General features: G+C 45.6%; 1 protein-coding gene across 1 annotated transcript; it reads right to left on the bottom strand.

Moving 5' to 3' along the window:
- Positions 1-3,187: 3,187 nt before the first annotated feature.
- Positions 3,188-8,012, bottom strand: LOC123133585 (uncharacterized). Its single transcript, XM_044553050.1, has 3 exons — positions 6,875-8,012; positions 5,059-5,247; positions 3,188-3,446 (listed from the first exon to the last, which is right to left on the bottom strand). Exons 1-2 carry the CDS (start codon positions 7,959-7,961, stop codon positions 5,114-5,116), a joined length of 1,221 nt encoding a protein of 406 aa, XP_044408985.1. The 5' UTR covers positions 7,962-8,012; the 3' UTR covers positions 3,188-3,446; positions 5,059-5,113.
- Between the last annotated feature and the right edge of the window lie 10,038 nt (positions 8,013-18,050).

The raw sequence follows: 18,050 nt of genomic DNA, 5'->3' as shown, positions 1-18,050 counted from the left end.
GTGTCGCCTCTTCGGACATGCCACAACACAACCCCGCATGTATGAGTGAGGGCCCGGTACGACGCTCCGGTGGCATTGCTTACCCCTATGGCCCCCGTCCCGCCTAACCCTGGAGCGGTTGACCACGTGAGCTAGCCCTTTGACTTTGCACGGACGGGGTTTGACCAGTGGATCTCTCCACCCGGTTGTGTCGGGCCGGCCTAGAGGGACACCGGGGAGCAACATCCAGGCCAAACCCACAGCTAAATCCACTCCATGTAGACCAGACGCGTCCGTTCCCCCCCTCCAGGTGCCGGCGGCGGGGCCGTCCGTGACGGGGCCACCCCCTGGAGATGCGTGCCGCCTCTTCGGACATGCCATAACACCATCCGGTTGTGGTAGGTCGTCCGATATATATAAACACTTGGAGCAAAGTCCCCTTCGTATAGACCCGATGCGGCTGTTCCCCATTCCAGTTGCCGGCTGGCGGCGGCACCGTTCGTGAGGGGGGTCACAACGCTCTGTACAGAACCGAAAAATAATGTATGTATGCTTATTAACACATATTGTATGTAAGTTAGTTAAATAAAAATAATTAAAAAAACAGTGAAGAAAAAGAAAAAAATTATATGTATGCTTATTAACACATACTATATGCTTATTAACACAATCTATAGGTATGCTTATTAATACATACTGTATGCTTAATAATAATAATAATAATACTATATGGGAAAAGGAAAAAAAAGAAAAAAAAAACTATGCCGACGGCAAATAGGTGCGGCGAGGGCAGATGGACAGCGCCGCGGATCGATGACGTGTCGGCTATGCCGACGGCTGCCGTCGGCATAGCTCCTGGTCGGTGCGCTCCGAATCGGTGACTGTCACCCGTATCTATGCCGACGGCCACCGTCATGGCCGTCGGCATAGATTTGACGTCGTTAGCCAGCCATGATGACAGTTGTCAGAGGGCCCGCATCTATGCCGACGGCTTGTATATGCCGACGGCAGCTGTAGGCCTAGTCTGGGATAAGCCGACGGCCTATATATGCCGACGGCTGCTGTGGGCGTAGCCACGAATAGCCCGACGGCAATTGTACGCCAACGGCCAGGATCTAGCTGTCGGCATAGCTCGGACTAGGCCGACGGCAGCCGTCGGCATATGTTTGGCTGTCGGCGTAGAGCCCTGTTCCGGTAGTGTGAACAAGTAGTTCGAAAGGGGGCAAACCTTGCGACTTCCAGTCTTGCACGCTGCCGATGCAGAACCAGTTAGCTCCCGCACCATGCGGAGTCGCCTCTCACACGCCGCGGTTGCACAAGCTCCCGTCGCACCACCGCCTCCTGCTACATGAGGGTCGCGTGAGTTGTCAATGTCAAGCGACTTATCTCTCTCACCATGGAGGCGCCCTCCGACAGCGAGCGAAGTCCTGCTCCTCCCTCGCCATGCTTGCAGATGCTGAGCCGCTCAGCTCTGGTAGCTCGCCGGATCCAAGATCCACTGTCGCCGGCACCACGCCGACGCGGCGACGCGTGTCGCTGTGGACGGATGGGGAGAAGGGATAAGAGAGGGGTGTGTGTGTGGGACAAATTGTCAGAACGGTGGGGAATGGACGCCGACCATGACAGAAATCTACTAGGCGGTGCGCATCACGTCAAAATCCTACGGCTCACGGCCAGCCGCTGGATGACGCGAAATAGTGCGCGTGCACTTTTTAGAATTTAGGTTTTTATTTTGAGCAACTAAAAATGTATGGGAATTTCCAACTTGTTTTTGTACTCCCTCTGTTTTTATTTAGTCCGCATATTAGCTTTGGTCAAAGTCAAGCTTTATAAACTTTGACCAAGTTTATAAAAAAAATATTAACATATACAATAACAAATCAACACAATTAAATTTATTATTGAATTTACTTTCACATCGTATAGATTTGTTACGGTAAATGTTTTTATTTATTTTTATAAACTTGGTCAAACTTTACGAAGTTTGACTGCGGTCAACTCTAATATGCAGAGTAAATAAAAATGGAGGGAGTACGTGATGATGATTGCTATCAGTGACATGATTAGCGCTACGATTACATATCGAAGGAAGATTATTTGCGAAAATTCACCGCTAGTTGTAGACATTCAGCATCAACCGCAGCGTCGGCACCAAAGTAGTGAGATCGATTCAATTAATACTGGTTGACAGTCGGACTCAACCTCAACCTTGCTGCAGTGCAGCCCATATAATCCGCCAACACTAAGCCATTTCGGAGAACCAAAGCTTTGGCCGCCCCTGCATTAGTGACATCAATATTTAACCTTTACAATGTCATGCGGCGGGCCTCTGCAGGATGCCGGCCATCCATGACTGGAGTGACGGCGAGGCTGCCGTGATGCCGCCTGAGGAGTTGGAGCTGAAGCTGAAGCTGAAACTGCTGATGACGCCTGTCCAGCGCCGGGGTTCCGAGCTGGACACGGTGGAGGATGCTCCAGCGTCGCCGGTGCTGCCAGACGGCGTCTCTGAGTCCGGGCTGCAGCTCGGCGTCGTGACGGCGGGTCCCCGGATGGAGACCCTCTCCTCTTCCACAGCATCTTCAGCACTCGGCTCGGGCTGGGGCGGGGGAGCTGCCGGTTCCGGGTGTCTCCTCTCCTCAGTTTTCTTCCGTTGGTCCTTACTTGCAGCTCTAGTTTGTTGCCGATAATGGAGCTAATTATAATCTTACCACTCAATTTTAATTTTGAAAGGTACCTATTTTTTAACATCCTAAAGCAAAGGCAGTCATCGATGTGTAGACGCAATCCATGCTAATATTTACATGCTTCGATACACCTATCCCTGACGTGTTGCTTTGAGAGGGAGGAGCGAGACATTTTATTTAAGGCAGGTGCAAATTGCAATTCAACATACAGGAACTTCTTCACAGCTCCTAGGTCAGACTACTGATGCAATTCACACATCAGAACCACTGTGATTCTAGATACTGAGCTCGGAATCAGATTCTAGATTCAACACAAACACACACGCACAGACAAGCACAAATGGGACAAGCGGGGATATCATGGAACATAAGCAGAAACCTGAAGCCAAAATCTCCTGGCCTGGTTCACGCAATCGACGCAGGGAGCGCGAAGTTGTGCTGCCGCGCATTCATCATGCGGGACAGGTAAAACCATGGGCAAAGCAATTGCTTACCAGTACTAATCACTATATTCCCCACCCGAAAAGACATCACGATATATTCCCTCTACCGTCCGCAGATATCCGCATACACATTGGCAATTCAGCCAATCCTCGAGATACAGTACATAGGAAAAACCTGACGAGCAGTGTCATAGGAACACACATGTTCGTGTAATACGTCTATCGTCACTTCCATAGGCACAGCAATATGTCTGGCAACCATATTTATGTAGTAACGCAACCAAATGAGATTTCACCAGATACGAAGTGGTTATCGCACACGAAGCATCATGCCGCCGACCTGAAAAGGCGTGGTAAGGTGAAAGATGATTAGAACCATATATGTAGCCGAGGCATGATTACATATGTGAAAATCATCCACACAAAATATTTCTGAGATACAACTACATAAGCTCTCATACTGTATAAAATACTCCGTATAAAACTAAGGTTTTCACTTCCAACGCCAACAAACTGGCAGCAAGTAATTCAGAGAACAAGGAGGTAACCAAGCATATGCTACCGGCTTTGTGGGTATAACACCTAAACACAGAGAACAGAGGGGGAGCCGAAATACTTGTATACATCAAACAGCTTTGTGGGTATATACAACTAGAAGGAGTGTGACGTGAAAACAGTACAACTTGAATCAGCTACTAATCATGCTAATCGAACTATAGCAAAAAAGGAGAGAGAAAACACTAACCAATTATAACATAACATAATCAATGCAAGCATAGGCCAACCAAGGGCACAATCAAAATTTGATTGTCCTAGAGCATGATTGGTTGATTACCAAAAATTGGCCAGCCAACATTTTGGCAAGACAAAAATTTGGCTACCAATTGGCTGGTCACCAACTTACTTTGACCATCTCACAAAATTTGCCAAAAACAGGCAAATCTTGGGTGTTGCAATATTTTGGCATGCGAAAATGTTGGCCAGCAAATTATTGGCTACCAACCAATCATGCTCGACGCCTCGACATTGTTCATCCACAGATGTTCACTAATGCCAGTGGGAAAAAAGGCTTACTGATCTATCAGCTGTTCTAGTTTCAGTGTTGTTCAAAGTCATGTAGATATAGCTTATTAGGCGTTTCTCTACTCAAGATTTATTTAGCTAGACTCAGTTATACTAAATTTACAAACACCAAGCCAATTCAGGGGATAAATGAATAATAATGCTAGTAGGCAATGCCGAATTTCCTTTGTTGTACTTGCTAGCAGATATGGCAACTGATCTTTTTAGATCTTCACTCAAGCTGCACATATAGCACATTAGGCATTTTTTTTCAAGAACATTTATTGCCTATACAGATGTATTTATAATATAATTAAAAACCTAGAGGAAGTATGAATGTATGAAAGAAGATGATAAGGATGCAAACATATGGTTCATCAAACTTTTATTTATCACAAAAGAAATTTCAGTTGATCCATTCAGAAATTTGTACCAAGGGAACATGAAGATACTCGTTATACTAGGCGATTTCACTCTGGTAACCAGGTAACGCTCACTCACATCCTAATTGTCACTCAAATCGAGCGCAACTGGACAATCTACCAGCACCCACTTACACGAACCACCAATGAAGAAAGAGTATCCAAGTTTTTTACTAGGCACGGGAAAGAGGAAGAATTTCATTCTGCCACAACTTAACATGGCAGACACATCATCTATGAGAAGACAATGAAGTAGAACCTGGAGAAAACATCCAGGAGACAGCGATTCATGGAAGCATGATGGGAGGCTGCTAGGTGGGCAATATTTGAGTAAAGGGTTGTAGAGAGAATCATAGAGTACTCTCTTGAAATTTGGTACTTGAGAAATGGTAATAAAAATTAAAGCGAGACATTTTTTTTAAAATAACAGTTCAGATGCCTCAACTTCCATGCAGAGGTTAAGCTTACCTTGCTCGAGCCTCGACCAATACATCACAATAGCATATCTGACAGAATAATCCTCTTATGTGTTGTCTCCATCGTTTCCACCACGAGCGCAACTGAATAATCCTCTTATGTGTTGTCCCCATCGTTTCCACCACGAGCGCCTCTTAACCACCACCACTGCTTCAGGTCCCTCTTGTCCACCACCAATGCCTGTTATACATGCATAAGAAGTCAAACGACCAGTGGCATTACAAAAACAAAAGGCCAAGTAGATACGAGGATGCACAAACAAGATACTTGGATCAACTCGCAGCTGTAATTTGAGAAACAAAATAGTTTTGATAAAAAATGAATTGATAAACAGAACCACACCTGCTGTCAAATTCAAAGACTATTCTCAAAACAATAGATACTCATTATATCATAGAAGTGAAGCACATGCAGACTTGGACTGTTATCTGATCACAAAAGAAGGGAAGTTGTCCAGATTACCTTATTCTCATTCCACTCCATACCGAACAACACAAAATAATTCGTACCAACAGAAGTGATCATGAAAATTTAGATGTAGATTATTTTTCAAAAGAATATGCTGAAAAGATGAACTGAACTTTATTTATTAACTTTCCCTGGTACAGATAGACCTGTCACATGCAACAGGACTCTTCTACAAGTGACAAAATGAGCAATAATTTCATAAATTAAAAACCAAGTCATTATTAACAATTTAATATTATTAGCAACATCACCAGAGACAACAATATCGAACAGAAGAAATATAGCTAGCTTTTAATCTTCCAAGTACCAGTTGAGCTACCTATTTGACATTTTAGTTTGTTGAAGCTAGTTATTCATATATAGCAGTTGTCTAAACTTTAAACTGCTATGCATCTCATCTTGAAAAGAAAAAACTGCACTGCAGCTATCCGCTAACACTACCATTATACATCTCTTGCATGTTTCAGCAGGCAGGCAACTATGTAATTCAGTTCAGTTATTATACAAAGAATTAGGCAATCTTGGTATTAATTGTATGTCATTTCATATCATCAATGCATCATGTTTAATGGATGTGGGTTCAATCCACGACATCAACAAAATAGATTGTCCGTTTGATAATTTCACAGCTTCATAGCCGCCGAGTAATTCCCTCTTACGGTATGCCTAAGTTCATATCGTTTTTGTTCTTCCTTGCATAACTCTGACTTGAAGCAGATAGTTCAAATTTCGATTGAAAAACAACAATATTAGAAACAACATTTGTAGATAGGGAAGATATCTATACTACTACATAGTGTACCAGTTTTGAAATTTTGAATCTCATGACTAGGAAGCAACCTGAACCATTGATAGAGTCCATCCAATGGTTGGAAATGCTAGGATTCGCTCCTACAGTTCTACCTACAGTACCAGCGAAGCTACTGTTGTTCTCTGGAACCATCCACAGATGTTAATGCTGGAGAAATCCACATGCTTGCTGCTGTTGTCGGCCATCCGTGCGCGTAGCTGGCTGTCTCAGCCGCCTTGGCAGATGGTCCATAAGCATCGGTAGCGCTCGTACTAATCGCGTCATCGCAGAGGGATTTGAGACGGAGTTTTGAGCTGGTTGTTGTGCAATGCACCAATCGGTGGGACGAGGAAAGTCAATGCGTGCATTTGCACGTCCATGTATACTAGTATGTTGAAGAGGTCATGAAGCAGCAAAAGAAACAAGTGATATTACTGCTACCTAAAATGGCCAGATTAACACAAAAGGAAATCAACAACATTTAATCAGCCAATTATGAAAGGAATAACTCAACTTTGTTATAACCACAGTGAAAAGGCATGCTAGTACCTGGAGTATAGACGGTTTCGAATGGATGATAACCATAACCAGAGATGTCGATCTCAGAAAGTCTCGTGAGCTGCAGTGACTGAAGGTTGAACATGAAGACACCAACAACTGTCCAGAAGAACACCTCATTGTTTTCCTCAGCATAACCTAACATACGCAGGGCTTCGTTGTCTGAACCTGGGGGAAGTAACTTGTCCAATTCAACAGTTCCTCCAAGCATCCATGAACCATCACAGTCTGTCTCCCTCCTCCATAATTCGGCAGTGAAGTCTGCCACGTTGAGGTAACCCATCCCACCACCCTCTGCTCGCATAACCGTGGACTGGTAAATCCTGCCGGTACGCATGCCCGCTGGCACCAATATCACAGCTAGGGTCTGGCTATCCAAATCAAACTCGAGGATACTCGTCACCGAAATCAACCAGTAAATGCAACCCCTGGCCAGCACAGAGGGCTCGCCCCAATGGACCATAGTCCCGGATTGAAGCGGCGCGGAGATGAAATCACCCCATAACCCAGTCTCCGACGAGTAAACGCAGGCAAGTGATGGTCGTTTCCCGTCGCTGGTCACCAGGACTACCTGGAAGTGGTCGACGTCTCCGGCGGCGCGAAGCACCGCCCCGTTGACCGGGTCATCCGACGGGTCGAACACGAACCCCTCGGGAATGTCGACGCGGTGCTGGGCGCCGGCGAGGGGGTTCCAGACGAGGACCTGGAGCGAGTCCGGGAGGTAGAAGAGCGCGAGGCCGTGGCGCCATCCGAGGGTCGTGAAGGGGTCGTTGAGCACGAGGGAGAAGTGGCCGCTGGGGAGGCGGTCGGGGAAGTCCAGGGCTGGCTGGAAAGTGACGACGCCCCGGCTCGTGCCGAAGAGGCCGAGGAGCGGAGGGGTGCCGCGGCGGTGGTGAATGCGGAAGCGGCGGCGGAAGGCGGGGTCGGAGAGGAGGCGGCGCCAGCGGCTGCAGACGCGGGAGGCGCGCGGGAGGGAGGACGGCTGCGGGGGTAGGCGGAGGAGGATCTCGGAGACCAGGTCGTCGTTCTCGAGCGCCGCCGCCGCCTCGGACGAGCCGGGGAGGCTGGCCGTCGCCATCTCGCCCTCCTTGCTCACGCAGGTCGTGCGGTGCGGGGTGGTGTGCAGTGAGTCCAGCGCAGGTCCAAAGCCACGCTCGGCTCAAGAGACGACGCGGATATCACGCGGCGCTGCTGCTCAGGGCCCATGAGACCATGACTGGAGGCCCAAAGTCACATTCAATTCCTTTCACCACAAAGATTGAAGCCCACACACGAACACACGACGGAGGGTTGAAATCATCACTAATTTCTTTTAGCCTAAAAAATCACTAATATCTTTTATAATAATATATAATATTCTCTCCAATCCATATTAATTGTCACATCCTTAATACAACTTTAATACAAAGTTATACTAAAGCTGCAACAATTAATATGAATTGGAGGGTACTACATATATACTCCCTCCGTCCTTAAAAGAGTGTATTTTCAACTATATTGGAAGGTCAATTTTTTATGTTTGATCGTATTTACACAATAATAAACCAACATGTATGCTATCAAATTAGTAGCATTAGATTCATGATGATAACATATATTTTCGTATATCTATTTGGTTTCACAAGCATTGACATATTTTTACACAAACTCGGTCAAACTTTAAGATACTTTAACCCTCCAACAAAGTTGGAATTACGCTCATTACAGGACGGAGGTAGTACTAGTTAACTGCCCATTTAGGGCGCGTATATTCTTGTATCTCAATATCCTTTTTTTGGACCCCGCAAAAAAAAATATATCCTTTTTCTGGGTTTATAGTTCAATATCAATAAGTCGTCACCTTTATCTTGGGCTCCAACAAGAGTTAGAGCAACTCCAACGCGCCGATCCATTTCGTCCGCGCGCGCCCGTTTGGGTCGCGGCTGACATAAAAGTCGGCCCAACGCGTCGATCCAAACGGGCGCGCGTCCGCTTGCCGACCCATCCGCGACCCATTTTTTAGCCTGATCTGTGTCGGCGCAGACACGAGACGGACGCGCGCGAGCGCGACAACTACTCCCCCCTGCCCGCCAGTCAGTGGCAAAACATCCACCATTCCCTCCACTTTCCCAAAAACCCTCCCGTCAGCGCGTTCCCGGCCACTCGCCACGGACGACGCTCTTGATGCGGCCGCTGGCCTCGCCTCCGCCCCTTCCGGCAAAGGCAAGTGCCTCGCCCCTCGCAAGACCGCCGTGCCTCCCAAGAAGAACCTCGCGCCGGAGAAGCGGGCCGTGCAGTTGGCCAAGAGAAAGGGTCATAGGCACGCGGATGCAAGGGACGAAGCAGCGGCCGCCGCCGCCCTCGTCGTCGCCGCACAGCAGGAGGACACCAACGCCCGTGTCGCGGCGGCAACGAGGGAGGCCATGTACTACCTAGGGTTAAACCCTGGACAACACGGGCTCGTCAACGCTGTCGTGGTCGTGGCCAGCACCGGCTCGTCCGCATTTCCTCTGATGGTGCTGCTGGAGTCGCCGCGCGCGTCGGCGACGCACCCGATCTCCGGCATCCACGTCTACCCGCAAGAGTGCACCAAGTTTTGTTGAGAGCATCAAGGCACGCCTTATGAGCGGCATCGGCATGGAAAACATGGTATGCATGCGACCCTCTTGGTTTTCATTCCTTTATGCTTGCATGCCCATTTGCATACCCATTTGCCCATATGCTTGCATGCTATCCATTTGTAGGCGTTCCAAGCTTAGGAGGCTTTCAAGGTCGAACATGACGGCAAGTCATTTAACCTCTCCCGTTGTTGGAGGGTCATCAACAGGGAGGAGAATTTCAAGGCGCAATAAACCGCCCTCATGGCACGTGAGGGCAAGCAAGTCGTGGAGGAGGTTGGGAAGGGTGAGAAGCCACGACCGCAGGGGAATGCCAACTCCAAGAAGGAGGACAAACGGGATGCAGCGTCCATCGCCTTGATCGCAACCATGGAGGGCATGATGACCAAGAAGGACTCAAGGAAGGAGAAAAAAACGTCGGCAAGACAAGGAAGAGAAAATGAACACCTTCATGAAGATCCAAAGGAGGAGGCTTGAGATGGATGCGGAGAAGCAAAAAAGGATGCTTGAGATGGAGGCGGAGAAGCAGGGCAAAGATGCTAGAGATTGAGGCCACCAATGCCAAGACCAAGGCGAAAGAAGTTGCTCTCGCTAGCATGATGATGTGGGTGGAGATCATGAATGTGGACCTCAACATTGTGTCGCCGAGGAAGAGGCCACGGTTCGAGAAGATGCATGCTGACATGTTCAAGTTCGACGACTAGTGATCTATGGCAGCATGCGCCATCCTTTTTTGCATGCCGGCAAGTGTGCTGACATCACCATGGCCGAGATGGCGTGGTCGAACTCTCGACCTTTTTGTGTGCTGGCATGTGTGTCGGCCGCTGGCTAGCGCCAGCAGAGCTGTGTGATGGTCTTTTTGAGGCTGACATTGTATGCTGGATGAACTTTGGGCGGCGGCATGGCTGTTGGCAATGATCTAGGGCTTCAGAGCTTTTAAATTTATAGGCGGACATAAAATGGGCCTCTTGCATTGGGCACACGGCCAACCCAAAATAAAACTGAACGAATATTGAGTGGGCGGCCTACACAAATGAACAAAAAACGGACAAAAGTGTCGTTCATTTGGGTCGGCGTGTTGGAGTTGCTCTTATATGATTCTGAAAAATTAATTAACATTACTATAGTAGAATGACAGACAATCCCATACATAGACAGAAAAGTAACATGCATTGGATGTTGTTTCTTCTATATTAACACAGTTGTAGACCGAATGCATCAAGCCTTTTTTGCATTGAAAAACTGAGTTCCAGGATGCACCCCTCGCACATAGTATTTGCAGCCGAAATTCCAAAAACTTTGGTAGCACAAACCAAGATGGGCTAGTGATCGACGTTTGTAGATTCTTTCCAACAACGAATAGCTAAGGGTCTGTTCGGCTGATAGGAACTTCAGAGGAAACTTTGGAGGGTATAGTTCCACAGGATTTTTCACCTTAGCTGCGTTCAGAGTAAGAGCATCTCCACTCGTTCGGCCCCCCCAGCGCATAGGCCGGCGCTCTTTCAGGCGCTCACCCGGCAATTTTTAGGTCCTGGGGGCTATCAAGGCATAAATCAGCTTTCCTCCGTGAACTAGTGAACCTGGCTAAGAATAACCCGTACCCAATGCTTATTGGAGGGGATTTTAATATCCTTAGGTACCAGGAGGAAAAAAATAATGACCGCTTCGACACTCATTGGCCTTTCCTTTTCAATGTTGTGATTGACAGTTTGGATCTTCGGGGGGGCCGTATGTCGGGGCGGCAGTTCACTTGGGCTAATGACCGTTATGTGCCGATGTATGAGAAGCTCGATAGGGTACTCATGGATACCGAATGGGAGCTTAAATTTCCTGTGGTAACCGTGTGAGCCCTAGAGCGAATCGAGGCATTATCGGATCATGCACCAATCATTCTTAATTCTAATTCTACGAGTCATTCTGCCCGTCGCCCTTTCAAATTTGAATTGGCATGATTGCATCGGGATGGTTTTGTAGACATAATAAAGAGTATTTGGGACAGGCCCGTCGTTGGTCGTACACCGATTCAGAGATGAAATTATAAAATAAGGGCTATGAGGCAACACATCTCTGGATGGGCTGACAAAAAAGAAAAGCAGCGCCTCTGTACCATCATTGACGACCTCGACAAAATTGCAGAGACACGTACCTTATCTCAATAAGAGATTGAATTGAAAAAATCAATCTAATGAGAAGGTTGCCGGTCTATTGCGTGAAGAGGAGATCAAATACTACCAGAAGTCCAAAGCTGACTTCATCCTAATGGGAGATAGTAATACAAAATACTTCCAATTGGTCGCCAATGGTCGACATAGGAAGAAATGTATTCATAGTCTCCAACAGGATGAGGGGCGGATCGAAGGTCAGGAGGAGCTTAAAAAGTATATCACCAACTACTACAAATCTCTTTTCGGGGCGCCAGATGAAGGGAATGTCACCTTGACGAGGCCCGAATAGATGATATTTCACAAGTCACGGTGGAAGAGAACAATATCCTCACGACACCTTTCTCGGAAGAGGAGGTGAGAGCGGCGGTGTTCCAAATGGAACACAACAAAGCTCCAGGCCCTGATGGTTTTCCCGCAGAATTTTATCAGAATTTTTGGGATATCATCAAGGCTGACCTTCTAGAGTTGTTTAAGTGTCTTCATGCCGATCAACTTGACCTATTTAGGCTAAATTTTGGCGAGATTGTTTTGTTGCTGAAAATTAAGGAGGCCGAACGGATCCAACAGTTCAGACCCATATGCCTCCTTAATGTCAGCTTCAAGATTTTCACCAAAGTAGCTACGAATAGGTTAAACTCGATAGCTGACCATGTTGTCCGGTCATCTCAAATGGCCTTCATGCAAGGAAGAAATATACTAGATGGTGTAGTTATCCTTCATGAAACCGTCCACGAGATGCACCGAAAAAACATGAGTGGAGTGGTATTCAAAATTGACTCTCAAAAAGCCTATGACAAGGTCAAGTGGTCTTTTCTCCAACAGGCCCTAAGGATGAAAGGTTTCTCCGATAAATGGTGCAAGTGGATCCAAAATTTTGTAACTGAAGGTAGTGTGGCCATCAAAGTCAATGATGATGTAGGTCATTACTTTCAGAAAAAAAAAAGGACTACGACAGGGTGACCCCATGTCCGCAATGTTATTTAACATTGTTGCTGACATGCTGGCTATTCTGATTGAGCGTGCCAAGCAGGATGGACAGATTGCAGGAGTAGTGCCACACCTTGTGGATGGTGGCCTCTCTATTTTGCAATATGCCGATGAAACGATTATTTTTATGGAACATGACCTAGACAAAGCTCGAAATCTAAAGCTATTGCTTTCAGCGTTTGAGCAAATATCGGGCCTCAAAATTAACTTTCATAAAAGTGAATTGTTCTGCTTTGGAGAAACCGTTGAGGCGGCGGCCGATTATGCTAACATGTTTGGTTGCGCACTTGGCCAATTCCCGATTAAATATCTAGGAATATCGGTTCATTATCGACGTCTCACCATTGCAGAATGGAAGCATGTGGAGGGGCGTCTAGAGAAATGGTTGAGCAGTTGGAAAGAAAAACTACTCTCAGTTGGTGGTCGGCTGGTTTTGATTATCTCCGTCCACACAAATATGGTTCTCTATATGCTTTCTTTCTTCCAACTCCCAAAAGGTGTCCTACAAAGACTGGACTACTTTAGATCCAGATTCTTTTGGCAAAGAGATGGTGAAAAGAAAAAATACAGGTTGGCCAAATGGAGCATGGTTTGTAGGCCTAAAGACCAAGGTGGCCTTGGAATTCATGATCTGCAAGTCAAGAATGAGGCCCTTCTCAGTAAATAGTTATTTAAACTTCTTACCGAGGATGGTGTTTGGCAAACCATGTTACGCAACAAGTATCTAGGCCAAAAGGCGGTATCCCGGGCATATTGGAAACCTGGCGACTCGCACTTTTGGGCTGGCCTAATGGAGGCAAAGAAACATCTCTTTCGCTTTGGGTCTTTCGCGATAAAGGACGGGTCGGAGATTCGTTTCTGGGAAGACATCTGGCTAGGCAATGCCAGTCTCAGAGAACAATATCCAGCCTTATATAACATCGCTCGCGATAAGGATAATACTATTGTGCATGTGCTCGGTTCTTCCCCGCCGAATATTTCGTTCAGGTCGGATTTGATTGGCCCCCGGCTTGTGTCATGGCATAATCTTTTATCCCGGCTAGATTCGATTAACCTGACACAAGGTCGGGATGTGTTTCGCTGGAACCTTACTACATCAGGGTCTTTCATAGTAGACTCTATGTACCGTGCACTCATGCATTCCGAGGTACCAACGTGTAATAATAAGAAAATTTGGAAGTCTAAAATTTCACTAAAAGTGAAAATCTTCATGTGGTATCTCCGTAGGGGAGTTGTGTTAACCAAAGACAACCTCGCACGGCGAAACTAGCGAGGGAGTAAGAAGTGTTCTTTTTGTACTCATGAGGAGACAATCATGTTGGGGAACGTAGTAATTTCAAAAAAATTCCTACGCACACGCAAGATCATGGTGATGCATAGCAATAAGAGGGGAAAGTGTTGTCCACGTACCCTCGTAGACCGAAAGCGGAAGCGTTAGAACAACGTGGTTGATGTAGTCGTACGTCTTCACGGCCCGACCGATCAAGCACCGAAACTACGGCACCTCCGAGTTCTAGCACACATTCAGCTCGATGATGTCCCTCGAACTCCGATCCAGCCGAGTGTCGAGGGAGAGTTCCGTCAGCACGACGGTGTGGTGACGATCTTGATGTTCTGGGCTTCGCCTAAGCACCGCTACAATATTATCGAGGAGGACTATGGTGGAGGGGGGCACCGCACATGGCTAAGAGATCCAAGGATCAATTGTTGTGTCTCCAAGGGGTGCCCCCTCCCCGTATATAAAGGAGTGGAGGAGGGGGAGGGTCGGCCCTCTCTATGGCCCCCTCCTTCCAAGTAGTAGGAGTAGGAGTCAAGGAAAGGGGAGAGAGAAGAGAAGGAAGGAGGGGGTGCAGCCCCTCGCCCTAGTCCAATTCGGACTAGGCCTTGGGGGGGGGGGGCGCCCAGCCTCTCATCTCTCTTTCCCCTAAAGCCCAATAAGGCCCATATACTCTTCGGCGAATTTTCGTAACTGTCCGGTACTCCGAAAAATACCCGAATCACTCGGAACCTTTCCGATGTCCGAATATAGTCGTCCAATATATCGATCTTTACGTCTCGACCATTTTGAGACTCCTCCTCATGTCCCCGATATCATCTGGTACTTCGAACTACCTTCGGTACATCAAAACACATAAACTCATAATATAACTATCATCGAAACCTTAAGCGTGCGGACCCTACGGAGAACTATGTAGACATGAACGAGACACATTTCCGGTCAATAACCAATAGCGGAACCTGGATACTCATATTGGCTCCTACATATTCTACGAAGATCTTTATCGGTCAAACCGCATAACAACATATGTTGTTCCCTTTGTCATCGGTATGTTACTTGCCCGAGATTCGATCATCGGTATCTCAATACCTAGTTCAATCTCGTTACCGGAAATTCTCTTTACTCGTTACGTAATGCATCATTCTGTAACTAACTCATTAGCTACATTGCTTGCAAGGCTTATAGTGATGTGCATTACCGAGAGGGCCCAGAGATACCTCTCCGACAATCAGAGTGACAAATCCTAATCTCGAAATACGCCAACCCAACATGTACCTTCGGAGACACCTGTAGAGCTCCTTTATAATCATCCAGTTACGTTGTGACGTTTGGTAGCACACAAAGTGATCCTCCGGTAAACGGGAGTTGCATAATCTCATAGTTATAGGAACATGTATAAGTCATGAAGAAAGCAACAACAACATACTAAACGATCAAGTGCTAAGCCAACGGAATGGGTCAAGTCAATCACATCATTCTCCTAATGATGTGATCCCGTTAATCAAATGACAACTCTTTGTCCAGGGCTAGAAAACATAACCATCTTTGATTAATGAGCTAGTCGAGTAGAGGCATACTAGTGACACTCAGTTTGTCTATGTATTCACACATGTATCATGTTTCCGGTTAATACAATTCTAGCATGAATAATAAACATTTATCATGAAATAAGGAAATAAATAATAACTTTATTATTGCCTCTAGGGCATATTTCGTTCAGTCTCCCACTTGCACTAGAGTCAATAATCTAGTTCACATCATCATGTGATTCAATATCATTATTCACATATGTATGTGATTAACACTCATAGTTCACATCGTCATGTGACCAACACCCGAAGGGTTTTACTAGAGTCAATAATCTAGCTCACATCGCTATGTGATTAACACCCAAAGAGTACTAAGGTATGATCATGTTTTTCTCATGAGAGAAGTTTAGTCAACGGGTCTGTCACATTCAGAGTCGTATGTATTTTGCAAATATTCTATGTCTACAATGCTCTGCACGGAGCTACTCTAGCTAATTGCTCCGACTTTCAATATGTATCCGGATTGAGACTTAGAGTCATTTAGATCAGCGTAAAAGCTTGCATCGATGTAACTCTTTACGACGAACTCTTTTATCACCTCCATAATCGAGAAGCATCTCCTTAGTCCTCACTAAGGATATTCTTGACCGCTGTCCAGTGATCCACTCTTAGATCAAAATTGTATTCCTTTGCCAAACTCAGAGCAAGGTATACAATAGGTCTGGTACACAGCATAGCATACTTTATAGAACCTATGACTGAGGCATAGGGTATGATTTTTCATTCTCTTTCTATTTTCTGCCATGGTCGGGTTTTGAGTCTTACTCAACTTCACACATTTGCATCACAGGCAAGAACTCTTTCTTTGACTGTTTCCATTTTGAACTACTTCAAAATCTTGTCAAGGTATGTACTAATTGAAAATCTTATCAAGCGTCTTGATCTATCTCAATAGTTCTTGATGCTCAATATGTAACTAACTTTACTAAGGTCTTTCTTTGAAAAACTCCTTTCAAACAATCCTTTATGCTTTCCAGAAAATTCTACATCATTTCCAATCAACAACATGTCATTCACATATACTTATCAGAAAGGCCGTAGTGCTCCCACTCACTTTCTTGTAAATGCAGGCTTTTCCAAAAAATCTGCATAAAACCATATGTTTTGATCAACTCATCAAAGCGCATATTCCAACTCTGAGATGCTTGCACCAGTCCATTGATGGATTACTGGAGCTTGCACACTTTGTTAGCACCTTTAGGATTGAAAAAACCTTCTGGTTGCATCATATACAACTCTTCTTTAATAAATCCATTAAGGAATGTAGTTTTGACATCCATTTGCCAGATTTCATAAAATGTGGCAATTGCTAACATGATTCAGACAGACTTAAGCATCGTTACGAGTGAGAAAATCTCATCGTATTCAGCACCTTGAACTTGTCGAAAACCTTTCGCAACAAGTCGAGCTTTGTAGATAGGAACACTACTATCAGTGTCCGTCTTCCTCTTGAAGATCCATTTATTTTCTATGGCTTTCCGATCATCGGACAAGACAACCAAAGTCCACACTTTGTTTTCATACATGGATCCCATCTCAGATTTCATGGCCTCAAGCCATTTCGTGGAATCTGGGCTCATCATCGCTTCCTCATAGTTCGTAGGTTCATCCTGGTCTAGTAACATGACTTCCAGAACTGGATTACCGTACCACTCTAGTTTGGATCTTACTCTGGAAGACCTACGAGGTTTGGTAGCAACTTGATCTGAAGTTTCATGATCATCATCATTAACTTCCTCACTAATTGGTGTAGGAATCACTGGAACTGATTTCTGTGATGAACTACTTTCCAATAAGGGAGAAGGTACAATTACCTCATCAAGTTCTACTTTCCTCCCACTCACTTCTTTCGAGAGAAACTTCTTCTCTAGAAAGGATCCATTCTTAGCAACAAATCTTGCTTTCGGATATGTGATAGAAGGTGTACCCAACAGTTTCCTTTGGGTATCCTATGAAGACGCACTTCTACGATTTGGGTTCGAGCTTATTAGGTTGAAATTTTTCACATAAGCATCGTAGCCCCAAACTTTTATGAAACGACAACTTTGGTTTCTTGCCAAACCATAGTTCATAAGGGGTCATCTCAACGGATTTTGATGGTGCCTTATTTAAAGTGAATGCAGCTGTCTCTAATGCATAACCCCAAAACGATAGTGGTAAATCGGTAAGAGACATCATAGATTGCACTATATTCAATAAAGTACGGTTATGACGTTCGGACACACCATTAAGCTGTGGTGTTCCAGGTGGCATGAGTTTGTGAAACTATTCCACATTGTTTTAATTGAAGACCAAACTCGTAACTAAAATATTTGTCTCCACGATCAAATCGTAGAAACTTTATTTTCTTGTTACGATGATTCTTCACTTCACTCTGAATTTCTTTGAACTTTTCAAATGTTTCAGACTTGTGTTTCATTAAGTAGATATACCCAAATCTACTCAAATCATCTGTGAAGGTCAGAAAATAACGATACTCACCGCGAGCATGAACACTCATTGGACCACATACATCGGTATGTATTATTTCCAATAAGTCAGTAGCTCGTT

This window comes from Triticum aestivum, chromosome 6B (genome assembly GCF_018294505.1).
Source record: "Triticum aestivum cultivar Chinese Spring chromosome 6B, IWGSC CS RefSeq v2.1, whole genome shotgun sequence".
Lineage (NCBI taxonomy): Eukaryota > Viridiplantae > Streptophyta > Magnoliopsida > Poales > Poaceae > Triticum > Triticum aestivum.
Note: the sequence above shows the minus strand (reverse complement) of the source record. Positions and strands in the feature narration are given on the sequence as shown.